General features: G+C 41.9%; 1 protein-coding gene across 1 annotated transcript in view; it reads left to right on the forward strand.

Annotated features, from left to right (window-relative positions):
* The window catches only part of TTLL11 (tubulin tyrosine ligase like 11), a 269699-nt gene that overhangs the window by 19761 nt on the left and 222554 nt on the right, over positions 1 to 27384 (forward strand). Inside the window, exon 4 of the mRNA XM_021711721.1 lies at positions 1 to 160. Within this exon, the coding sequence (XP_021567396.1) occupies positions 1 to 160 (160 nt within the window). The remainder of the gene's footprint in view (positions 161 to 27384) is intronic.

The following is a 27384-nucleotide window of genomic DNA, read 5'->3' on the forward strand; positions in this document are numbered from 1 at the left end:
GCACGGGAAGCCCCGGAGCAAGGGCCGAAGCTGCAAGCGGAGCTCGGGCGGCCGTCCCGGCGAGCGCGGCACCCCGCGGCCGGTCACCGTGGACAGCTCCAAGGCCAGGACCTCCCTGGACGCCTTGAAGATCAGCATCCGCCAGCTCAAGTGGAAGGAGGTGAGGCCCGGCCCGGCCGCGTGGGCACAGGGGGGTGGACAGGACGACCTCAGAGGACCCGGTTCAGCCCAGGCCAGGTCAGCGAGGGCTGAGCTCCTGCCGTGCGCCACTCTCGAGCCTGCTTGTCAGCCGCAACTGCTCATCCTTCAAGGCCAAGCCCCCAAAGTCACTTCCTCCAAGAAGGCTTCCCAGACCCCTCTAGGTCAAGTTAGCCTCCCCCTCCTCTGCTCCCCTACAGCTCTTTATATGTTTCCAGCCATCAGCGCTTTCTTCCTCATATTGTAGTTGTTTATATGTCTGTCTCCTCCATCAGCTTGTGAGTCCCTGGGGCCCAGGGGTCTCCCTCTTTCACTTCCTCATTGAAGTTATATTTCTTTAGCACTTACTGTGTGACTCTTGGGCGGCTTAACAGTTTGTGTTTTAGAGGCAGACCTAGGGTCTCACTACATCCTGCTACTTAGCTGTGTGACCTCGAGCAAATTGCCTCACCTCTTAAGCCTATTACCTCTGTAGAGTGAGGCCAATTATATCAGTCTCATCCTTTTGTTAGTATTAGATTCTAATACTAACAACTAGAAGACTCATGTCTTAGAGTTTTATAGCACATGCATGCAAAACATAAATAGTAGCCTATCTTAACACCCTCTTCTGTCTCCTTTCCTCTACCACCACCACTACGACCACCACCACCACCACCACCACCACCACCACCACCATCATTATCATCATCAGTGCAGACACTGTGTTTTATATTCCAAGGCTTGACATATAGCACGTGTCATTAAGTGGTAGTTGAAAGGGTGAACAAAGACAAGTTATTCATCCCTGAGCCTATTTTAGACTGGCGGGGGCTAGGGTGAGGCACTGATGGCTCCAGAGGTTTCTGTTGCAGTTGGCTGAGTGGATTAAGTCATTTGACTTTATTTGCAGCGTGTAGGTTATTTCATGTGCTTTCAGGGGTGTCAGGAGTTTGATTGAGAGTAGCCAAGTGTGGAGACTTAGCCCCAAATGGTCTGCTGATGGTAGGAGGGACCTGCAGCAGACATCTTGAGGACTCGGGTACTTAACCCTGGTCCTTGACTATGGTAGACACACAGTAATGGCTTGATGAACTTGGAACATGCAGAGATGGTCACAGACAGGACTGATGTGATCAGAGCATTGATGTCCCAATAAGAAAGGGTCATTTAGTGAGGGAAGTTTAAGGATCAGGCAAGACAGACTTCCAGGTGGATAGCGTTAGCCATTGGTGAAGTCTGACTCCAGGTGTCCGGGTCCCCACCCTTGGGGTTTGGGATTCAAAGAAGGACTTTCATGCTGGGGAAAGCAAGGATGGGTTCCCAGTTCTAGAGTGTGTGGGTTTCTAGACAGGGCCTCAGGTCCAGGCCAGAGATATGTGGACCTGACGAGGTAAAACTGGACAACTTGTCAGTGCCATGGTCCTAATGAAGAGGAAATGTATCAGCTCAAACCAGGCCATGGAGTCAGGCTAGGCCAACTGGCCCAAGTAGGGCCTGTGCTTAGCTTAGCCCTGTGGGAGAGACATGAAGCAGGCTAGATCTTGTTTGCCAGGAGAGATGGGTCCAAATGGACTCATACATCCCAGCCCAGGTCCATTCACCCATTCTGTAAATGTCCCCTATGGAGATGGCAAGTTCTATGCTGGGCCCTGGGACTCAAACATGCTTAAGATGTGACCCTTGTCCTCAAGGACCTAATAGCTCAACAGGGAACAAAACACAGTAGAGAAATAATTGCAGTGGTTACAGGGCTATTGCTGCCACTTCCTGGAATGCTCCTTTCCCAGTTATTTGTATGGTTTACTGTCACATCTTCAGATTTCTGACCAAATGCTGTCTCCCAGAGAGATTCCCCAGTGATCCCCCTGCAGTCTCTAGCCCTTGCTCTTCTTTATTTTTTTTCATAGCACTAAACTCCACCTGGCATTGTATGATGTACTGTTTGCTTACTGTCTGTTTTTTCCCTCCTTAGAATGTAAGCTCCATGAGGGCAGATGCTTTGTTTTGTTTACTGCTGTACCTGCAGGTGCTTGGCACATAGAAGCTGTTCAATAAATATTTGTTGAATGAATGAATACATTACGTGATGAGTGTTTTTCTCTTTCTATGTGAAGGTGTAAGTGCTGGGAGGAAGAGAAGGGGTGCCCCAGGAAGGACTTCCTGGAGGAGAGAACCCCCTGTTGAGCCCTGAGTACTGAAAATGAACTGGAGTTATTTAGGGGCTGTGGACTTTGGATCCCTGGTAGAGGGAGTGGCGTGGGCCAAGAAGAGGTCTATTCGGGGCTTTGCCTGTAGTTCAGTATGAATGCATCAAAGAGTGGGAGGTGAAGTGGTGAGAGACCAGGCTGCAGACATGATCATGTGGCACACTGTGGGATCTGGGCTTGTTTTAGGGAGGAAGGCGGTGTGAGTAGGTACAGAATTTTAAGGTCCTTACTTTTATCAGCTGTGCTACTTTTGGCAAGTGTGCTTAACTCTTCAGGCCTCAGTTTGCTTATCTGTACAGTGGGGTAGGTAGTACTTAGTTCAGTGGTTCCCAGTCTCTCTGTTGTTGCAGCCACATAGTGGTAATGCTAATCTACATGAGACCCTTGCACTGGGCAACCTAGTGATGCAGGCAGTTTCCAGGGCACTACCTGTAACTGTATCCTCTACCCCCAACCCTGCCTTTTTTCTCCCACTCGAAAAGCATATTGGCATGTAGATAGAGATGCTTATTTTAGTACATTTTAAAACATAGTTCACTGGGTATGGTGGCGCATGCCTGTAGTCCCAGCTACTTGGGAGGTTGAGGCAGAAAGATTGTTTGAGCCCTGGAGTTTGAGGCTGCAGTGAGATATGATCATGCCACTATACTTCAGCATGGGCAACAGAGTGAGACCCCATCTCTAAAAACAGTAAAAAGATTAAGGTTAAAAAAAATCATAATTCACTCACAATAAGATTCTAGTATTAGATGTGTGATTATTTACTTAATGTCACTCTTTCCATTAGTCTGTGAGGTCTTGAGGGCGGGGTTGGTGTCTGAATTGTGTCCCTAATACATAACACATTGTAGGCTCAATAAATATTCATCAAACGAATGATGGAATGCTTGCATTAGAGCTCACATCTCATCTTGACATCCTAGAATGTGGAGTTTGAGAAGTGCCAGAGTAGATAAACTTTCAAGTTTCTTCCTGCTTTAAACTATGACTATGGTATTCTTAGTACCTCCTACAAAGTTGACTGCATGAAAAGTAATATATATATATATTTTATCTTTTATATATATATTTTATATATACATATATAAAACCCTGGTACTAACAAAATGCAGACACACAACCTCTCTAGGCCTGTGTTTCCCCATCTGGTATGGGGGTGATGTTGGATGAGATCATCTCTAATTCCCAGCACTGGTGTTTTAGAGAAGAAACTTCTGGGGACTGTGGTGCAAGGGATTGGACATCAATGTCTCTTGCATGTCATGCTGTATTGCTACTGCAGGGCTTGGGAGTACCCAACTGGCTGGTTTGACAGGAGTGGGTGGGTAGCCCAGGTAAGAAACAGAGACATGAACACCAACTAGATTGAGAGCTCCGTCTCCTCTTGTGGGTGTGTAGTGAGGAACTGTATAACATGGTCCACTTGACAGGACCACACTCAGCCAGCCTGTGAATTCAGAAGTTTGCTCGGTTGCAGGGCACGCAATCTCCCTTCCTTTTTTACTTTTCTTTATTGCACATACATTTAACAACAAGAGTGACAACCATGATGATAAAGCCTTTTATAGCTCTTACTCTGTACCAGGTGCTGTTTTAAATGCTTTGCAGATATACTATTATTTGATTCTCCCAACAACCCAGTAAAGTAAGTGCCTTATTGTGTCCATCTTACAGATGAGAACATTTAAGTACACTTACCCAAGTTAACTTGCCCAAGTCACACAGATAGTAAGGGTTTGAAACAGGTACTCTCTTTGAAGCCAGGCTTCAGTTCTGTGCTGTTTTAGCAGAACCTGAGGTGGGGAGTTGTAGATGTGAATAGAACATGCCCCCTGTCCTCCAGGAACTCCAAGGTGGAGAGACAGAACTGCAAATAGACAGTAACAGTCCAGTCTGGGTGGTGAGGGGGTCAAGGGCGTTCTATACAGAGTAGGAATGAAGACAGGGAGTGTAGACTAGGTTTTATATGCAGGATGGGATGATGGCAGCTTAGGGAGTGTGTGGGAAAGCAGAGAGGGATGAAGAAGGAGCCCAGGTCCTGGCACATGCTGAAGGCCATTCCAGGAAGCTTGTGCTGCTGACTGTATTTGCTCACAGACTGCTTGCCATATATAGACTAGCCTCCTTTGCCCACGCTCCTTCAGTCCCAAATGAACCATGCCAGTTTTTGGATAGTTTTCAGTCATATCCATTCTGGTCAGGTCTAATTTAACTGTGTCCACAATGTTAAATTTGTTTCTCAAAGGGAAAATTCACAGATGCTAGTTCTGTAAACTTGTAGACAAGACTGAAGTTATTCTTGGATAGCTAAGTCATGTTTACAGAGTCATCACTGAAGCTGCAACATGAAAGCCAGGCAGCATTCCTGGCTCACAGTAGATGTTCAATGTTTATGGAATCATATGGTCCTCTTCCAATTATTTTGTCATTTTGCTACCCTCACTAAAGAAAACCTTAGAGGAAAGATACCATAGAGAATAGATGCCACTTTTGTTATAAGCTGCCCTCCTTGGAGATGCAGGTTGTGTATGTGTACCCAGCGGTGCCATGGACACCAGCTAACATGAATGAGGACTCTGAGAGATTTGATAGCAGGACTTTGTTGATGACAGTTTGCATAAGTCCCTGTCCTTTGTTAATGATAGTTTGCATAAATCTGTTACAGTATGAGCTCTTTGTTTCAGAGACTCCAACTCATGTATTGTTTTCTGAAATGTATCCAGCCTTTTTTTAAAGAATATATGTACACTTACTGTATTGTTCTACTTACAACTTGTATAACATCAGCTACTGTTTATTAAATGTCTGTTATGTGCTAGGCATTGTACTGTGTTTTATGCTCACTGAAAATTTTAGTGAGCATTTACTATGCATTATTTTATCTAATCCTCCCAGCAGCCCTCTGAAATAGACTATCTTATCACTTCTGATTTACAGATGAGGGAATGAGGTTTTGAGAGAGGTTGGTACAGGGTCACCCAAGGTCATACAGTTGTCCAGGGCCTGTTGCCAGTTTTCAATCCTATACCATCTTCTTTGCTAACCCGTTGCTAAAAACCATTCTGCAAGGAGTTATTCTATTATTATCATTATTGTCATCATCATTATTATTCCTCAGATGAGAATCGAAGAAACTGAGGTAGACACAGCAAGTAAGTGAGGGAGTCAGGGTTCAAGTAGTGGTCTGTTTTGCTCCAAGGCCCAATTTTAGGTTTGTTTTATAACTCTCCATTTCTTAACCTACCCACTCCTCATCTGACCCATAACTCAAGTAACAGTGAAGTCACTCAGAACCAGGAGAGCAATAGTGCAAATAAGACTCAAAATAAAACACGTTGAAATATATCCTGCCTGGCAGAGGGAGAATTTGGTGCCAGCGCCTTCCAAATCTATCTTGCTGCTGCCCACAGAGGAGATGCAATGCCTGTGCCATTTGACTAGCTGAGTTGCCTTATTTCTCCATGGCATGTGAGCCTGCTATTTGAATCTCTCCATCTCAGATTCCTTTTGAAAGAAGGCAGAGTATAAAATGAAAAATTGGATAGTTTAACCTTCCCTGCCTTTCTTGTTTCAATGATAGTTATTATGCTTTGCTTCCCATTTTTTGAAAATGGCATTATTTTTAAGAGCAGTATATACCCTATTTCATCAAATGTTCTCCTTCTACAAATATGTTATTTTAACATCTAATCCATTGAAATTTTTTCTTTGCAAGTTAAGCTTGTCATAACATAAAAATCACAATTTACTACCACCGTTATTTGAACAATACAATACATATAATAGCTTCCTGAATCCACACTAATTCCTTAAACAGTCCTTTCACAGACAATGTATTCCAGGGGTTCATACTCAAGTTCTATAACTACTACAAATTAAAAAAAATTTGCAGTTGTTGTAATTGCTAAGCTGTTTTCTATGTTATAAAACATACACTGTGTATTGTACCTTAATTTTGCTAGTGTTTGGATTCTGATTTTATATCAGTAGAAGTTTAAATGTGAAAATTCAATCATTCATTTTATTTTTCTCTTGTTTTTCTTTTTTTTTTTTGAGTTGGAGTCTCACTCGGTCGCCCAGACTGGAGTGCAGTGGCCACTCCTGGTCACCGCAGCCTTGCTTGCTGGGCTCCAATGATCCTTCCGCCTCAGCCTGCCGAGTAGCCGGAATAACAGGCACGCACTACCACGCCTGGCTGATTTTTTGATTTATTGTAGAGATGAGGTCTCGCTGCCCAGGCGGGTCTCGAACCCGTGGGCTCAGGCAATCCACTCACCTCAGCCTCCCAAAGGCGCAGGATTACAGGCTGAGCCACCGAGCCTGGCTTTTTTCTTGTTTTTCAATCAGTTTCCTTGGGTTGAAATTTATTTTTCTTTCTTTCCTCCTTTCCTTCCTTCTCCTTTTTCCTTTTTTTTTTTTTTTTTGAGTCAAAGTCTCATGGTGTCTCCCAGGCTGGAGTGCAGTGGCATGGTCATGGCTCACCAAAGCCTTGACCTCTTGGACTCAGGAGATCCTTCCACCTCGGCCTCCTGAACAGCTGGGATTACAGATATGCACCACCATGACCAACTAATTTTTAAAAAATTTTTTGTAGAGACAAGGTCTCACTATGTTGCTCAGGCTGGTCTTGAACTCTTGGGGTCAAGCAGTCCTCTTGTCTCAGTCTCCCAAAGAGCTGGGATTGCAGGCATGAGCCACCGCGCCCAGCCTATTTTTCTTTTAAATCTATTCTTGAACATATTGTAAAAGTAGCGAGCCACTGTTTAAGTGCCTTCTCTAAAGGAAAAGTATATCGTGTAGTTAACTTGGACTTTGAAATCAGACAGTGGATTGCCTGAGCCTGCGGGTTCGAAACCCGCCTGGGCAGTGAGACCTCATCTCTACAATAAATCAAAAGATCAGCCGGCTGTGGTAGCGCATGCCTGTAATTCCGGCTACTTGGAAGGCTGAGGCGGAAGGATCACCGGAGCCCAGCAGGTCAAGGCTGCAGTGGCTGGGAGCGGCCACTGCACTCCAGTCTGGGCGAGAGAGGGAGACTCCAACTAAAAAAAAAAAAAAAAAAAAAGAAAAGAAAAGAAAGAAATCAGACAGGTGTGGGTTAAAATCCTTGCCTCTAATTGCTTGTGTGACTAAACTGGTTGTGTTCCAAATACAGACCTTCTCTGAGACTCGATTTCTTAGACTGTAAGCAATGGGTTAGTGATGCCCATCTCACAAGATTTTTGTGAGATTAAATGAAGGAGTGTCTGTAAATTGCCTTAACCCAGTGCTTGGCACACTGTAGGTATTCAGCTAATGTTGATTCTTTTCCTTCTTCTGGGTAATTGTAGATATTGATTATCTGATCTATTTTTTCTTTTTTTTCTTATAAAGATGTGGTTATATTATAATTCAGGGTTAGGTATACAAATATTGATTATGCAGGTACCGTTGTTGATGAGGTATGCCCTTCCCTCCTCTAGCAGTTTCCCTCAACTGCCAATCCAACCCCCCCTCCCCTGACAGTTTCCCACTACTACCAATCCCTTTCTTACAGTATTATAGTTGTTCAAGATCCGCTTATGAATGAGAACCTATGGTACTCTGTTCTCTGTTTCTGTTCACTGAATATGATCAACTCTAAATCCATCCAAGTTGCTGCGAAGTCCATATGTTTGTCCTTCTTTATGACTGCATAATATTTCATTGTGTATATGTACCACATTTTAAAAATCCAGTCCAGCTTCAATGGGCAACATGGTTGATTCCATGTTCTATTTTTTCAACTAGGTGAAAATTTATTATAGCATTTAGTCTGCATATATAGGTTCCTAGTTAATCAGAACAGATATGATCAGCTTATTTGACTCATGTAACAAATATTTTGAGAACTGCTTTGTGCCAGGCTATATTTGGGCTCTTGGGACACAGCAGATAACAAAAACCCTCAAAGATGGCTGCAGGATAAGGGACCAACTACATTTTGGGTGAATGTCAACTTGATGTAGTCTGGATTTAAAAATTTTTAAATAACCCTGATTCAATGTGAAATCAATTATACTTTTAAGGTTTTGTAAGTCTTATTGAATGTTTTAGAGTTTCCGTTCTGGACCTGGTGCGTATCTTTATACTTTGGTGTATTAATTTTATACATCACCTTGGGAAACTCATTTCAGCTATTTGAGTGGCATCAATACTTTGACTCTGGGTTCACAAAACAAATATGGTGACTGTTTCATGGGAAGAACTGAGGCTGTTGTACATGAAAGTGCCCATCAGCTGTGTGGTAAAGATACAGATTTCCTGGGCTGCCGTCTTTGCTCTTTCTTTTCATTCCTAGGCAGTCCTCTCAGTGGTTCTGGGAAGACCACAGCCAGATGTGGGTTTGAGCCTTAACACTGTCACATAGTGACTCTGTGACCCTGAACAAGTTGCTTTACCTCTCCGAGCCACAGGCTTCTCCTCATCTCTAAGAATGAGCATAAAATACCTGCTAGGGTTGTCATGAGCATTAAGTCAGAAAATCTTTAAAGTGCCTGGTACTTTAAAATAAGAATTCCTATTGGTTTGGCTTTTCCTCTGATGATTTTCTGTGACATCTTGATTAAATTTTATAACAGAAAAAATTGATGGTGTGAACAGGCAAATAAGCTTGCTATTGCTTTCATTAACTTTGAACCTCTCTTTTTCTGTGGTCACTTCTCTGAAGCCGAGTCATGGCCCTGAGATTCCTCCACAAAGGTTATTATTTTGCTGGAGAGAACAATTTGTCATATTTCTGTATTCCAGGTGGAATACTAACATCTCTCCTTCTCTCACACATCAAACTGTGCCTTGCCTTGACAGCTGCTTCTGCAGCATTTGTGTACATGTTTGTTTCCCTGGGTATTTTTTAACCATTATCTAGTAATTTTTCTAAATGCTTTGTAAATCTTAGCAGACATTTCTGGCAGCTCCTTCCCTTTTCCCATCTGCCTCTGTCATCAGAATAAAATCTTCTCATCCTTCTTGAAGCTAGGAGAATGGACAGTTTATCTTCTGTGTGGTCTTCCCTGGGTATAGTTTTGGTTTTTAAATAAGGGCCCTTCAGTACATCTGCCTAGAGCTCTTATGAAGGCCAGTTTTCATATTTTATTCCATATAAATTCACAGGGAGCTTTTATTTATTATTGTGTCACACTGTGGTTTATTGGAATTTTAAAAAGCAACAATGGACAGTTTTCTGGACATCTTATTTACAGATACCTTTGTCCAAATTCCAGAAGCAATATGTGCTTATAAAAATGTATACAATTCCCAAGAATATAAAATAAAAACTGAAAATTCCTGCCTGCATCCCCCATCTTTCCTTATTCCCCTCTAATTCTATCCTTAGAAGTAACACCAAGATTAGAGTTTGATACGTATCTGTCCAGATTTTTTCTTGTTCTTGTATGAATCTGAATGGCTAAATCGTGCTATACTAACAAAAACCACAAAATGGTGACTTAATACAACAAAAGCTTGTTTCTTGCTCATGCTACAGGTTCAGCGGGGGTTGGTGGGAGTTGGGGAGGGCAGGGGCCTCTCCTCATCTTGACTATTGAAAGACCCAGGCTTGCACTGTGGCCCCTGCTTCCCTGAGTCACTGAGGGAGGACACGTGATGAATTTGCACTGGCTTTGAACACTTCTACCCAGAAGTGATGCATCACTTCTGTCCACATTTTATCCATCAAAGCAAGTTACATGGCCGTGGCTAACCTTAGAGGGGCTGGGGCTGTGCAGTCCCACCGGGAGGGTGTAAAGAGGAGAAGCAGGCTGTTCGGGCCACTGCGGTATGAATCGCATGTAGAGATGCGAGATGTATGTTGTATATAAGTGTAAATATAAGCAATTTGTATTTTATTTTCAAAATGCTGTAGTTGTGTCCGGCAGCTGCTTTTTTGGCAGTACCTCATGTATCTTTCTTTGTTGGTATGTATAGCTTCATTTCATTTTAATAACAATCTAAGAGTTCATTTTATAGATGTATCACAATTTATTGATGAATATGTTTTTATGTTTTTTCTTTGTTATTAAAAAGAGTGGTGCAGTAAACGTCACTGTTTAGACATTTTAAGTATGTATTTGTGCAAATACTTCTGTAGGATAAACTCCTCAGAATTGTTGGGTCAAAGGGCATATGCGCTTTATATTTTGATTGTTACTTTCAAGTTGATCCAGCAATGTTTGAAACTGCCTGCCGTCTCATATCGTCTCCAATACTGTGTATTATTAATTTTTTAAGTCTTGACAAGCTGATAGGTACAAACATGTTCTTTTAATTTCTAGTTCTGATTGTCAACAAGGTTGAGCTTTTGCATAAGTTTATTTTTTTGTATTTGCTTGCCATTTGTATTGCTTCATTTGTGAAATGACTGAATGTATGTTTTGTTCACTCATCTTTTGGGTTATGTTTTGTTTATGGTTCTTCTTATTGCTTTGTAAATATTATGGATAGCTACTTTTTATCATATATGTGTTGTAAATGTTTTTCCTATTTTTTATTTAGGCATCTAACATCATTTGCCTTGTATGATCTATATTATTATAATTAAAACATTTTTCTTCTCATTCACTAAAAACAATCCTTAATTATTACTGACTTGTTAGCATAAGACAACAGAAGAACACAATTCTACCTTCAGGTGCTAGGAAACGTCTAGTGAATTATCAGGATGTGTTGAAAGCCTTGAAGTCTTACTTTTCCATGGAACTGGATATTTTATATGGAACTTTCACACACATTTCTCTAACTTGACTTTCACTTTGTGCAGTAAGTAGTGTATATTTCATTATTTCTGTTTACAGATGTCAGTGTGAGAGAGCATTAGGTTTGAGTTTGAATCCCTACCACTTACTATCACATGGGGTATCATGATGCTTATGGATTGCTGTCCCATTTTAATCACGTCTGTAATGTGTATGGTGATCAGTATGCGGTCAGTTTTTGTTCTGCTTCAACTCTTCTACCCTTCAGAGGTGTTAAGAGACATACAACTTGGAACTGAAAGCTGGCTCACCTGGCTTTCAGGCCAGTTCTTGTGCCAGTGGACTGTACCACCCACCTGAAGAGAGTGTGGCTTCCTGGCTCCTTGGAAATAAGACCATCGGAAGGTAGTGTTTACATAAGTTCTCTAGTGCAGGCCTGGGCTTTGAGCCTGGATGTTAGTTTTACTTAAAAAGCACATTTCTCACTTATATAAGTAATTCTTGTACACTGCTTAAAAATTTGGAAAAAACATTTTAAAAACATTTATAGTCATACTATTGAGATGCAATGACTGTTTTTACTCTGAAGTGTTTCTTTGCAGTATTTCTTCTGGGCACATATTTTTATGTTTTGCAAAGCTGGTATAATTTCATTATATCATTAACATTAATGCCCACATTATAATTTAAACATTTTTATTTGCTATACAGTTTTTTATAAATGTCTTTCTAATTGCTGCAAAATATCTCATTCAGTGGGATGTGTTTCATTATTTATTTTCCTGTCATTAAATGTTTAGATTGAGTGCTTTGTTAAAATTGTTCCAGAGTGCTTCTTTCCTATACTTCATATTATTTTCTTAAGATCTTTCCATAAATGAAATTGGGTCACAGAGCATGTACATTTTAAGGCTTTTGGAAGGTATGGCCAAATTGCTTTCCAAAAGGGTGTGAGGGTTCCTATAAATACGTCCTTTTGAAGCATATAATGATAACTCTTGGAGAAGCGAGTGAAATAAATGGATCTTCTCCAAACTGTGGTTCCTGTCTCCACCAAATACTTAATTCTAATCATCAGTGAAGAGTTCAGAGCAGGGCATTTTGATGCGGCTATTTTGGTGTAGTCATGACATCTAAATTGAAACAGCCATATCAAAATGTAATTTAATACATTCTTAATTTCCAAATAATATATTCAGTAAACAAGCTTGCCTTTCTCTCCGTCTTTGACCTTCTCCCTACTTCTAACTCCTTACCCAATCATGCCCAATCTACCCTTAGGGTAAGGCTTAAGCGTTTCATACACAAGCAATAAAACTGCTGAAAGTTTGGTAGGGTATTTCTTAGGTTTTGTCAGTCTTTAAAAATGGAAATACATTAAGATCTGTGTTGGAATGTCATATGCCATCATTAGCCATTAGGGAAATAAAAATCAACTGCAATGAAATCCCACTTCATGCCTGTTAGGATATCTATAATAAATAAGCAGATAGTTCATGCTGGTGGGGATGTGGAGGAAGTGGAACCCTCATCCACTCCTGGTAGGAATGTAAAATGGTACAGCCATTTTGAAAAACAGTTTGAAGCTGGGCATGGTGCCTCATGCCTATAATCCCAGTACTTTGGGAGGCCGAGGTGAGAGGATTGCTTGAGCCCATAGGTTCGAGACCAGGCCAGACTACTTGGTGAGACCTCCTCTCTACAATAAATCAAAAAATTAGCCAGGCATGGTGGTGCATGCCTGTAGTTCCAGCTACTTAAGGCTGAGGCGGAAAGAGCACCTGAGCCCAGCAGCCTGAGGCTGCGGTGGCCGTGAGCCATGCCACTCCACTCCAACCTGAGCAACAGAGACTCCAACTCAAAATAAATAAATAAATAAATAAATAAATAAATAAATAAATAAAAACCGTGTGACAGTTTCTCAAATATTGAACATGGAGCTACCATCCTAGCAATTCACTCCTGATATATACTGAAGAGAAATGAAAACTAATGTTCATAGTGCCACTTTTTACAATGGCTAAAGAGTGGAAACAATCCAAATGTCAATCAACTGATGGATGAAATGTGGTATATCCAGAGAGTGGAGTGTTACTCAGCCATAAAAAGGAATGAAGTACTGACATGTGCTACAACAGGGATGAACCTTGAAAACATTATGCTAAGTTCAAGGAGTCAAGCACAAAAGACCACATATTGTGTGGTTTCATTTATATGAGATATTCAGAGTAGGGAAATCTATAGAGACAGAAAGTAGATTAGTGGTTGCCTAGAGCAAGATGTGGGGGAGGATTTGAGTGGGGAGAGTAGGGAGTGACTGCTAGTGGGTTTGGGATTTCTTTTTGGGGTGATGAAAATGTCCTAAAATTGATTGTGGTATTGGTGACACAACTCTACACATATGCTAAAATCCATTGAATTGTACACTTCTAAAGGGTGAATTGTATGGTATGCAAATTATACTTCAATAAAGCTGTTAAAAATTGTAATAAACTCATCCAAGGCTCATCATTGAACAGTATTTGCTTTCTAGGTAGTAATTGGAACTATGCTTCAGGGGCTGAAATAAATTCCATGTCCCTTTAATTTGGCATTGCAACATTGCCTGTTACTGGTATACCAACTCCATGGACACCTGTGGCTAATGCAATCCTTTTATGGTTGCATACAGTGGTATACAACCTGGTTGCACCTCTTAATGAGTTTTGATTTGGGGAGGAATTTTGAATATTTGTCTGAAAAATAAAGTTCAGACTCTTTACAAAGACTCTATATGAAGCTTTCCAGCACCTGAGATGAATTATGTTACGGTGGCTGAAAGCATGGGGTTTGGGCCCTTACAGATAGGAGTTTGAAACTACAAATGAACTTTTGGCATATTCTGCTCTGAGCCTCAGTTTCTTTATCTATAAAACAGACACGATACAACCATATTTTATGAAATTGTTGCCAGCATAAAAAGATACAATCGAGCCGGGCTCAGTGGCTCAGCCTGTTATCCCGCGCCTTTGGGAGGCTGAGGTGAGTGGATTGCCTGAGCCTGCGGCTTCGAGACCTGCCTGGGCAACTTGGCGAGACCTGTCTCTACAATAAATCAAAAAATCAGCCGGGCGTGGTAGCCCACGCCTGTAGTTCCAGCTACTTGGAAGGCTGAGGCGGAAGGATCGCCGGAGCCTAACAGGCGAGGCCGCGGTGGCTGGGAACGGCCACTGCCCTCCAGTCTGGGTGACAGAGTGAGACTCCAACTCAAAAAAAAAAAAAAAAAGATACAATCATGTAAAGTACTTAGCCTATAATGCCTGGGATATAGTAAGAAATTCAGTTGAACATATTTTTTGAATTGACACCTGGCCCTAACCTTCTCTAGACTTGCTTCCAATATTCCTGACTTGAACTTCCTGCACTTCTGACACCACACAGCACGTGCTTCTCTTGAGCCTTCATGCTGTGCCATCCTGCTCTGCCTTTGTTCATGCTTTTCCTTCTTGGATTCTCCCTCCCTTTCTTTGGCTAACTTTGAGATATCTTTCAAGAATCAGCTCTTGGCTCATCCTTTCCATAAATCTTCCCTGACTCTCCTCCAAAACACCCTAGGCTAGGCGAAGTCCCCTTTCACTTAGAGTATTTTATACATATCTCCATTTGGTTATTTTTTTCAAAGAAGCAACTTTTGACTTTATTGGTCATCTCCATTGTATCTCTTTTCCTAATTCATGACTTTCTTCTCTGTATTATTTCTTCTACTTTTGGTTTTTTTTTTTTTTTTCTTTTGAGTTGGAGTCTCACTCTTGTTGCCCAGGCTGGAGTGCAGTGGCACTCTCACAGCCATCGCAGCTGCAACCTGCTGGGCTTAGGCGATCCTTCCACCTCAGCCTTCCAAGTAGCTGGAACTACAGACACATGCCACCAAGCCTGGCTAGTTTATTTGTGATTTATTGTAGTGACAAGGTCTCACCAAGTTGCCCAGAGTTGTTGTTGTTGTTGTTGTTGTTGTTTTTGAGTTGGAGTCTTGCTCTGTCGCCCATACTGGAGTGCAGTGGCCGCTCCCAGCCACTGCAGCCCCAACCTGCTGGGCTCCGGCGATCCTTCCGCCTCAGCCATCCAAGTGGCTGGAACTACAGGCGCGCGCTACCATACCCGGCTAATTTTTGATTTATTGTAGAGATGAGGTCTCGCCAAGTTGCCCAGGCGGGTCTTGAACCCGTGGGCCCAGCAATCTACTCACCTCAGCCTCCCAAAAGCGTGGGATTACAGGCTGAGCCACTAAGCCTGGCGTTTGTTTGTTTGTTTGTTTGTTTTTTAAGTTGGAAACTTTAATACCTCAACCTTACTTATTTGTTTATTTATTTGAATAGCTTTGGGGGTACAAATAGTTTTTGGTTACATGGTTGTATTGTATAGTGGTGAAAAAGTCTGGGCTTTAAGAGTACCCAACACTCCTCCTGCCTGTGCCCACTGTACCTAATAGGTGATTTTTTTGTCCCTCCACCCCTTTTCCTCCTCCCATTTCTGAGTCTTCAATGTTCATTATACCATTCTCTATACCTTTGCAGATCCTAGTTTAGCTCCCACTTGTGAGTGAGAACATGTGTTATTTGGTTTTCTGTTCCTGTGTTAGTTCACTTAGGACGATGGTTTCCAATTCCATCCAAGTTGGTGCAAATGACCTTATTTCATTGTTTTTGATGGCTGAAGAGTATTCCATGGTTTGTGTACGCTATGTGTGTATATCACATTTTCATTATCTATTGGTCAGTTGATGGGCATTTAGACTGATTACACATCTTTGCAACTGTGAATTGTGCTGTGATGAACATGCCAGTGCAGGTCTCTTTTTAATATAAAGACCTCTGTTCCTTTGGGTGAATACCTAGTAGTGGGATTGCTGGATCAAATGATAGATCTACTTTTAGTTCTTTGAGAAATTTGATGTTTATTTTGTTGTTCTTTTTCCAACACTAAATTGGATTCTTTGCTAATAAAAGCATTCAAGATACAAACTTGCCTCTAACTACTGTTTTAGCTACACTCACAGGTTTTGTTATGTAGCATTTTAAAAATCACTTTTTAATTCTATGTATTTTACATTTCATGGGGATTTCTTTTTTGACCCATGGCTTATTTAGATTTGTGTTTATTTTTTAAAAATTGTAAACATATGAGGTTATTTCTATTTATCTTGTTATTAATTTCTAACTTAACTGCATTATTTTTTTCACTTTTTTCTCTCCTTCTTCCCTCCTACCCTTTGTCCTTCTTCTTCTCTTTTCTCTTTTCATTTTTTTGCTTTATAGGGTCAGTTTTTGCAAATGTCTCCTGTATGCTTGAAGAGAATGTGCATTCTTTAGTTATTGGATGTAATATTTTACATGTGTACATTAGATTAATTTATACACTGTATTATATACTTTTTATAGCTCCAAATTCTGTCTGATCTATTAGTTCAGACACATCTATTATTCTACTAATTGAATAGTTTTGTTAACATTCCCCTCTATGATTGTGGATTTCATGTCTTAAAGTTTTTGTTTCTTTTTCCATTTTCTCCCTGTACTAGTCTGGAAGTCATACATTTTATTTTTATTCTTCTAGTGATTAGCCTAGAAAATTAAAATGTGTGTTTAATTTTAAAAGTCTAAAGTTAGCATCTTTATTCTCTTCTTAACAACACAAGAATCTTAGGATGCTTTTTCATTTTGGCCACATTCCTCTGACTTGCATGCTTTTGCTGTGCAATATTTTAATTAGACATTCTTATTGTTTTACACAGTTTGAGTGTCTTTTAGATTTACCCACATTTGCCATTTGCTTTGTTCACTGTTCTATTTTACAACCTGGAATCCTTGTGGGATGATTTTTTTTTTCTCTTGTAAGTAATTTTTAAGAAGTTCCTTCAGTGAAATATGATTTGTAATAAACCCTGTCAGCTTTTATTTGTCCAAGATGACCTTAATTTTGCCCTCATCGCTTTTCCATTTTTGCGGTAGAGAAGTCAACTCTCACTTTAACGTTTTGTTTTGCTAGTAAAGTGTCTTTCTTTCTGACTGCTTTAAAAACTTCTTTGTCTTAAATGTCTTTGCTGTCACCAAGACATTTCTAGGTGAAGATTTCTTTTTTATCCTTCTTGGGATTTGTGGGAATTCTTGTCTCTGAGGTTTGGTATCTTTTATCAGTTCTGGAAAATTCTCATCCATTTCTCTTTCAGTATTGTCTTTCATTCAATCTTTCTCTTCTCCTTTTTTGGAATTTTGGTTTAGATGTTGGGCCTTTATTTGATTGTGAGCTCATATTCTTTCAGAACTTTAGTCTCTGATAATTCTTTGGGACCTGAGTTTCATCTTGTGCAGATGCCTCAGAGGGCTCTACTAACCCAGAACACTTAAAACTAAATTTTTTGGTATTAGACTTTTTCAAGTATAGGCATAGTAGGAATTCTGACTTCAGAATTGCATCAGGAAGGTATTATGGTTAGACATTCTGAGGAGAGACTTTTTTCTTTTAATTTCCCCTTCCTGAGAAAAAGACCAAGACAAAACAGAGGGCCTGGCTTGGTATGGAGTTTCCAATCTGATCCTTGCATTGCCAGAAAGCCTTCAGGGGCCAGACCACAGGCAGAGGCCAGACAATTGCCTAAATGTACAGGGAACAAGATAGTTACATTTGTCTTTTTTTTTTTTTTGAGTTGGAGTCTCACTCTGTCACCCAGACTGGAGTGCAGTGGCCGCTCCCAGCCACCGCAGCCTCGACCTGCTGGGCTCCAGCGATCCTTCCGCCTCAGCCTTCCAAGTAGCTGGAACTACAGGCGCGCACTACCATGCCCGGCTAATTTTGATTTATTGTAGAGATGAGGTCTCGCCAAGTTGCCCAGGCGAATCTCGAACCCGCAGTCTCAGGCAATCCACTCACCTCAGCCTCCCAAAGGCCCGGGATTACAGGCTGAGCCACCGAGCCCGGTGTCTTTTTAAAAAGCCCACTTGTCTTTTTCACTCTGGTTGCCCTTTGGAGGGGGGCTTAAAGAATAGTGGTGGAGAGGTGAGTTAGGATGCTATTGTAGACCGCAGGGAAGAGGCAATGCCACCTGGGACAGACAGGATGGTGTGGGTGAGGAAGGTTATTGATTGAGATGGTCTGTTTCTTCCCCTAGATTATAAGATATTCAGTCACAGGGAGCCTGTCCTTTTCATCTTTGAGTACTCCAGTGCCTGGCACAGAGAAGGCATTCACAAATGCCGATGGAATTGAACTGTGGAATCAGTAATGGTTCTAGTGCTGGGGGTTTTTTATTTTTGTTTTTTTCGCTGTCTTCAAAGTGACTGTTTTCCTTAAAGGGAAATGATATGACATGAAGGGATTCCAGGCAGTGAAGTCATGTCTGTCTCTGGCATTGCAAAGCCTAAGCCAGAAATGGAGAGCCAGCTGTTTGTAAGCCCCTGGAAGCCTAAGGTCTTGGCAGGGTTTACTTTCCATGATAACATAGCTTTCTTTAGCCTGTGCACTTATTCCTTTCTTAAGGAGTCTTGGGCTCTGTTTGAGACTACTTATAATAAAGCCTTACCATCTTACTGGATTTTTATAATGTCTTCCCAGAAATTACTAAACTTTATGGCTCTCTAGGCAGGTTGCAAAGATGTTCTTCTGATGGTGTGTTATAGCTGTGAAAACTTCTTACTCCTAAAAGGTGGTGTTCTCGGAAAAAGTGCTCTGCATCTAGGGAATGAAGGGAGAGGCCAATGGTCCACAGTGTGACAGTTTAATAAGTTTCAACTGGTCAATAAGAGCTATTGCTCTAAAAGCTTCTGCAATACTACTCAATTAGAATGTGCAGAAGTGTTCCTAGAAAGTATGGTAAAAATAAAGCTTAAAGATACAATTTTAGATTCAGAGACCTGGAAGGTTTTTACTACTCACTCAACAAATGTGTTGAGTGCTTACTATGTCCCAAGGTCTGTGCAAGGCACGGAGGATAAAGACACTGTCAGACACCATCCCCGCCCTTGAACCAGGGCCACTACTTGTTCATCCTGTCCTTTTGTGTGAATTAGAAAAAGGTGTCCCTCCTCGAGAAAAACAATTAGTCATTATGCTATTTATATATGAATAGCAAATTTGTTACAATGATGGATTATCAATGATAAATATTAGTTATTAAATAATATTACATAGTATCTTAATGGAGTATTTGCTGATTTGAACGCAGAAATCAGAAATATCCTGGTATAGTAACGAATATCAGATGATTGAACTGCAATTTAGCCAGTGCACTAAAACCCATGAGGGATTAAAAAAAAAAAAAAGTAAGGTACTCACCAATCCAATCATTTATCAGATGTAAAAGCAGATCCCTATTTAGAAACACAGGCAATTCTAGTTACAATTAGATCAACAAGATCTTTTGATTATTGAATTTGTCAAAGGGGAATAATACATATTGATTTATTAGAATAAGACACTCAACTGCTATCTGCCAGAAAATGCTCATGATAAATATAAAATCACCCAAGTATAAAATCATCTGATGTTTATTTTCCAAATGAGAATATTTCTCAATTTCTAGTTTAACTTGACAAGGATTTAAAAAAAAAATACTTTAAAACACTTTCTAATACACAGAATTCCCTCAGAGATCACAAGCAGTTTCTTTTCTTTCTTTCTTTCTTTTTTTTTTTTTGAGTTGGAGTCTTGATCTGCTGGGCTCTGGCGATCCTTCCACCTCAACCTTCCAAGTAGCCGGAACTACAGGCATGCGCTACCATGCCCGGCTAATTTTTGAGTTATCGCAGAGATGAGGTCCTGCCAAGTTGTCCAGGCTGGTCTCAAACCCTTGGGCTCAGGCAATCCACTCGCCTCAGCCTCCCAAAGTGCTGGGATTACAGGCTGAGCCACTGAACCTGGCCCACAAGCATTTTCATGGTGACAATAGGTAAACCTTAAGTAATAATTCATACTTGTTATCATGAATAGTCCATTTGTTGTGGTGTTAAAATATAATTATAAAACAATCCCAATGTGTTAAAGATGCCTACCGGTGAACAGCATCCTAGAACTCTTGTGCATGACCTAAGAAGCCACACGGGTGGCCTTGGAGGCCCCAGTCACAGGGGGGCAGACATGTTGTGGGTTGCTGAAAGTTCTAGGAGAAGTAGGCACAAGTGTGGGGGAGGTAGAGGGGACAAGATGAGGTCAGCTTGGAGGTACTGAGAGAGGCTTGTGTAAATGAGGGGCTCACAGGCAAGTTGGATTCACAGTCTTTTTGACATATTTTAGTGACTAAATTAGGTGGCTGTTAAGCAATCTTCTGGGGGGGGTCACTTCTTTCTGGATAAGTGAGATAGCTGTATTCCATATTGGTGAGGTGTTTCTATTTTTAGATAGACTGTTGCTTGTTCCTCCTGCCTGCAGCTTGGTCTGTCTTCACAGCACAACTTAAGCCTCACTTTCTCCAAGAAGCCATCCCTGTTCCACCCTTTCCAACGTGGTTCCATGCTGTTTCATTGTGCTCTCATGGCCCCTGACATGGTATCAATTGGCTTTATTGTTACTGCTTGCTTACTTTTTTTCTTTCTCACCAGATTTTAAATTCAACTAGTGCAAGTATCACATCTGTCCATTTATGACTGAATTCTCATGCTCCAGTGCACAATGCCTGACATACGATATGATCAGATTTTGATAAATATTGTCTGAATCAAGTTTTCATTCACTCTACAAACTTTTCTTGAGTCGTTATGTTGTGCCATGGACCCTGCCAAGCACGGGACAGACAAAGAAATAACACCCTGTGGGTTGCTTCTCTCAGGGAGCCCACTCTCTGCATATTAGGATCCAGGGTCCAGGAGTGCAGTGTTAGGGGGAAGGAGGAGGATGGGCACATGGCTCAGGACTGGGGTTCAGAGAGGCCTCCTCTAGGAAGGGCCACCTTGCTGAGTCTGGAGCATGAATGGTAAGCAAGGTTTGGTGGGAGGGGTAGGAAAACTATCCTGACAGGGCTCACCATGTATGGTGGCATGGTGGCAATCTAGAACACAGGCGCTCGAGGAACTGCAAACGTTTTCCTCTGGCTGGAGCACAGGATGTGGGAGAAGAGTGATGGAAACAGATCTGAGAGGTCTGCAGGAGCCAAGAGATACAGGGACGAGCTGCAAGGGAGAACTCTGGGATCCTTTGGAAGGCGTCTTTTTTTAAAAATTCTATTTTAGAGATAGAGGTCTTGCTATGTTGCCCAGGCTAGGCTTAAACTCCTGGGTTCAAGCAATCTTCCTCCTTCCACCTCAGCCTTCCAAGTAGCTGGGACTATAGGCATGTGCCACCACACCCAGCCTATACTGGAAGGTTTTAAGTAGGTGTCTATGTGTGTGTGAAAAATCAGATTTATGTATTAGAAGGACCCCTCTGACTGTGGTATGGAGTGTATTCAGGTGTTGGGTTGGTGAGCTAAAAGTAGGGAAACCCTCCTTGAAGACAGGGAGAATTGCTCCTCCTCACTCTTTAATATCTGGTAAGCACTGAAATGATACTCTGTGACTGTGTCAATGTGCGCTCACTAGCAAAATAGCATTCACAAACCCTTGATGCAGAATGAGGCTCACCAAGCCTCTCACAAACCTCTGAGGTGACCAGGGCATATAGCATTAGCTCTACTTTCCAGACCAGGTAACTGAGGCCTGAACTGACCAAAGGATGTGTCCCTAGTCACACGGTTTGAAAGTGGGAAAGCCAGAACTCAAACTCAGGTCTTTGTTGATGCCAAGTCAAGCACCTTCTTATCCGTCCCATGCTACACCTAGGGCTGGGGCTTCCGGAGGAAGGGGTCAGTGCTGGGGAGGGAATGGCTTCCCGGTGTCTCTCCTCTCTAGGGACCACTGCTCTCCTTTCTCAAGGGGGAGAGGCCCAAAGTGGTGTCGCCAGGCTTCCAGCATGGAGGCCCATCTCCAAGTCCACCTTCCAGGCAGAGCGAGATGGAGGCCCAGGGGGCAGCTGAGAGCTGTCTTCACCAAAGCAGCAGGGAGAGATTTGTGTGCCACTTGCATCTCATCGCCTGGGTATCATGCTGCTATTTAATAAAGGCCTCATTGCTTGAAGGGCCATTAAGTAACCAATGATATATTTCAACCTCATTGAGGAGGAAGATGCAGAGTGAAATCAAATTCAGCCGTATGGAAATAAAATAATAAAGAGGCTATTCACACATATGCCTTCTTCCTGAGGGAAAGGGAACACACTATCAGCCAGGGTCTGCCCTGAGCCAGGCACTGGTTAGAAGATTTGGCACTGGTTTTCTTTCTTCATACTTCCAGCCACACTGATAAGCAGAGACTGTGCTGCCGGTTTTGTAGGTGAGGAAATGGAGTGCCCAGACGTAAGCCAGTTAGGGGAGGAACTGAACTCTTGGTCCTTAGTCTCCAATCGTAGGCACCTGCTCCTTCCACAACGCTATGCTGCCCTCCTGTGGAGTCTCTTCTCTGTGCGACAAGCGATGCTTTGCTTTCGTGCCAAGCAAGAATGGTATGGAGGTCGGCAGCCTGTGTCCATTTAAATCATACACTCTCTGATGGCACAACCCCTCTGTTTGCCCCCAAGTCCTGGCAACGGCGCTGCACTTGCTGCCCGGTGAATACACTTTGTTCACTGTGTGTATTCATCTGAGTAGGCTAAACAGTATAAGGTTCTTACACTGAGGAGGGGGGTGCTGGCGTTTCTGCCGCCCTCTCATTGCTTTTCTTCCTATCGTTCCTCCCTCTCCTCCACTCATCTGTCCCCTCAGAGACACATGGCCCTACTTGAAGATAGTTTGAATGCACCCTGAGTCCTTTGTCAGGTAGCAGTGAGCAAGTTATCAGAGAATTAAGTTGTGATTCCTCCTTGGGGTGTCTCATTTAAAAGGAGACTTTGGATGATGGCATTGTCCACAGAGTTGAAGGGATGAGATGGTAGGAGCGTGGTGGCGTTGATGTTCTCACACTCAGAATCCCTGCTCACATCCTGGCAAAGCACCCAAGGCCCTTGACATCACCCTCTTGCTTCCTAGTCAGCCTCACCCCCAGGCTCTCCCCTCCTTGCACTACCCTCAGTTATGTGGTATCCCAAAACCCCCGGTTAGTTGTGTGCCAACCTTTGCTTACACCGAGGTCTCGACTGGGAATAGCTTTTGTTTCCCCCATTGCCTGCTGGTTGAACTTTTAATATCCAGCTCAGTTATGAGCTCTGCCATAAAGCTTTCCCCTCCCTGCACAAGTAGCCACTTCTTTCTGTGTTGTCAGAGCACTCGGTGTATCCCTTGCTTCATATGTTGCTTTCCATGAGTGACAGTGATTTGCTTATGGACCGTGTCTCTCACTAAACCCTGAGCAATTTGAAGACACAGATGGTGTGTGTGTGTGTGTGTGTGTGTGTGTGTGATTCTCTAGTGCCTGGCCTAGAGTAGGTGCTCAGGAAGAGAGTATAGTCTGGAAGAAAGTGAGAATGTGGCCTCAGCTAGACATGATACCTGAGGGAGCAAGTCCGCTCCTATTTTCTCTTTCTCCATCCTTTGGTCTCCTGCCAGAAAAGCCTGCTTTTGTCTTGGAAGAGGGGTTCATGCTGCTGTCTCTTCTCTGGGGCTGGCCAGCAGGGGGTTGTCACCTACCCTTACCTGAGAGAGTGACCAGACCTCTGCCCTCAGAGTCCCAGCCCTTCTAGCCTCTCCTGTCCTCTGTCCTGAAACCCTGGCTGACTAGTAGTAAACACATGAAAACTTAGGCATGTTCCCTCTGCTTTGAAATGTCTTTGACATAGCCTGAAGTGATAGAGCTCAAATATATAGGGAGCCTCCCTACTGCACAGAGAGGGAACATCTTATTCATCTCTGCATTCCTAGCCCCTAGAACAGTATCTGGCTCAGTGATTGACTGTTGAACACAAAGGGGGTTTTTACACTTCTTGGTCTTGGTTTTCTTTGTTCACTGTGTGTATTCATTTGAGTAAGCTAAACAGTTGTAACAACTGTTACATATGTAATGGTTTATCATAATGGCAGCCTATTCCTTGCCCTTGTAACAACTCAGGTGAAGTTATTCATTTTGGTGGGGCATCATTCAGGGGCCCAAGATCTTTCTACCTGTGACTCTGCCATCCCCGTGAGACACTGGGCATCACCCACAGCCAGGTAGCAGAAGAGGAAAGAGCATGGAGGAGCACATGCAAGAGGTTTTCCTATGTGAGTCCTGGAAGTGGCATTTACCACTTCTGTCTCCATTCCATTGGCTGGAACTTAAGCACATGGTCACACTTAACTGCTAGGGAGACTGGGAAATGTAGCCTGATATTGTGTCCAGGAAGAAGAGGATATGTATTTTGATGCACAACCTGCAGTCTCTGCCCCAGTGCAGTTTAGAAAAAAAAAAAAAAGAAACCAGGATTTGGAGTCCGCCAAAACCAGTTTCAAATCCAGGCTCTGCTCCTTACTCACTGTGTGGATTTGGATGTGTTATTTAAACTCTTTGAGTCTTAGTTTTCTCAGGTCAATAATGGGATAGTAACCCCCACCTCAGAGGATGATTGAGAGATGATGCCAGGAAAGCCCCTGTGATACATAATAGGTAACCAACTAAATTTGGGCTATACCTACTGTAGTAATTATTATCTTTGTTATTACCATGGATCTCAATATTATTGATTAAAAATTTAAAAACAAGCACATGGTTTAAAAAAAGCTACATAGTATACAAGTATAAACCCTGAAAAATATGTCTCACTCATTCCATCTACAATCTCCTTCCTCAAAGGCAGCCACCTTTAGCAACTTCTTGGTAACTTTCCAGAGATATGCGTACATAGGCATTCATTGTATAAATAGCCCTTTTCATTTACCTAATGTTTTAATATGCCACTCTATTCTGCATCTTTTAAAATTCAGGAATATAACTTAGCTATTGTTTTGTATCATTATATATTGATTTACTGCCTCCTTTCTTCATGACTGCATAACATTCCATAGTTTAAGTGGACCACCATTTATTTAACTGACAAGCATTTAGCTGCTTGCAGGGCGTTGCCATTCTAGATAAGGCTGCAATGACCATGTCCTTGTAGAGGTGTCTTTGTGCACTTGTGTAAGAATATCTGCAGGATAAATATCTAGGAATCCTACCATGCACTTAACTCTCTTCAGAACTAGGATTTAAAATGTAGAATGCTTTCACTCTGGTAACCGCGAAGAGAAACAATAGAAGCTTAAGAGATTTGGCTTATCAGAGAAGGTGGGAGATAAAGAACAGTGTTCAGTTTTAAGAACTTTGGCTCACATAGGTCTTTGTATCCTCCTATCAAGCTGTGGGTCTAGATCCTACAGCAGTAAAATCTGGCATACTCATCAACAATGCAGAGCTACTCTTAGTTTCAGAGTTTATTTTCCCACATAGACAAGTTGTCTACCAGCTTTCAGAACCCCACACTCGTCAAGACGTTGGATTCACCATAATGTAAAGTTTATTTTTTTGTTTTTGTTTGTTTTGAGTGGTAGAGAAGCAAATGCTGTTGAATGCCTTTTCAGCCTTAGGTAGTTTTCACAGGTAATTTCATTTAATCCTTGCAAATCCTTTGAGATGCAAGTATTTCCAGACAAAGGGATGGATTCACAAAGGTTAAATGACTTGCCCAAAGTCATGCAGAATTAGGATTTGAACTCAAGACATGATGCCTATAAGTCTCTGTGGGTCTTTCATATTCTTAACTAAAGAATTCAAGAGAACTTTCCTGGATATTAAAAGTTTTACCCATTGCATAAATGTGCTGATTAGCAGTGCCTCTTAAAGATTCTATGACTTCTTCAAGCTTAGTGGAGAAAGGAGGTCATGTCTGTTATGGCCCCAAGCTTGGTTTAGGGCATGCTTAAACCTTAAGTCATTAATCTAGCAACTCTCGGTGACTAGCCCAGTTTTCACTGTCAGTTCTGCCCTTCTTTTTATGGTCTCTACTCCTCACTTCTTAGGCAAGATTGTTCTCTGCATGACCCTGGACTCTAGCTTGGTGGCTTGTGTCCTTCCCTGGTGTCCCCCACCTCACGCCCCTGCACCTTTTATCAAAATTCTCTTTTTATTATGTCATCTGTTTCTTAGTAAAGGGAAATCATTTAAAGCACTTTCTAAGTTGTAGGGCATTCTTTCATTAATGTAACCTACAAACCCTACCGCTACCACCACCACTCTGCTCCCTAGTTTTCCAGCCTTTGAGCTGGTGTGACAATTTGTAGTCTGCTCTCATTTCTGGAACCTGAGTTCAATTCTTACAACTCCCAGGACATCTAATACTTAAAATCAGCACATTGATGCTGCCTCTCCCACCCCTCCACCCCCATTTAAAAACAACATATCCAGAGAGCCAAATTGCAGTTCAATCCACTATATACTGACAAGGGCCTATTTTTCCACATATAGCTTAAATCAGTGCTTTGTTCTGTGACTCTCTCTTTTAATATTTCATATATATATTTATTAACAGCTGGCTCCATATTATTGGTATAATCCCTCTCTTACTGGGCTATAAATTCACTCTTGTTTAATTATTTATTGACAAACATTTGTCAAGAGCCTGATAGTGCCAGGCCACCACCTTCATTATCTCACCTTTCCTTAGAATAACTGCAAAGAAGGTATTATTAGTCCCTTTTGAAAATGAGGCTCAGAGAGGGTCATTAATTTACCCATGTTCCATCTAGTAAGTGGTAGGGCTGGGATTTGAACTCAGGTGGTTTGAATTTGAAATCCTCAACCTCTCCCAGCTGAAAGCCAAGGCTTTTAGTTTCTTATTATCTTACTGCTTCCATTACTGTATTCAGTTCCTTAATTAGCAACGACTCCAAATTAGTAGCATGTTACTGAGCCTCTGAGTGTGGGGATGGGCTTTGTTTTGACAGGAGCCACATAACCTATACTGAGAAGATATTACTTAATCCAGAGTGAGAGACTGTAAAAATCCATAGGAAATCAGGAAGAAAGGAGAGGCAGCATTTTTATTTGACTGGCTGCTGATTGATCTCTAGAGGGTTTTTCTTTTTTTTTTTCCATTCCTTTTCTTCTTGTAGGGATAAATTACTTCAAGGAGCTCCACCCCAGCTCTTAAAAATGACTAGGAGATTGCAGTTAAGTAAATTAATGTTTTGGGTTTTAGGTTTTCTGAAGACTTTGTTACTTAGCATCTCCCAAACTTGTCTGTTCCTAAGAATCACCTGGGGCATTTGTTATTTCCCAGGAAGGTGAGACCTAGGGAATATATAAAAATACAAGCTCCCTTAGGTAATTCTTAGGATCAGA

This window comes from Carlito syrichta, unplaced genomic scaffold, assembly GCF_000164805.1.
Source record: "Carlito syrichta isolate Samal-C Ts95f unplaced genomic scaffold, Tarsius_syrichta-2.0.1 Scaffold302529, whole genome shotgun sequence".
Classification (NCBI taxonomy): domain Eukaryota; kingdom Metazoa; phylum Chordata; class Mammalia; order Primates; family Tarsiidae; genus Carlito; species Carlito syrichta.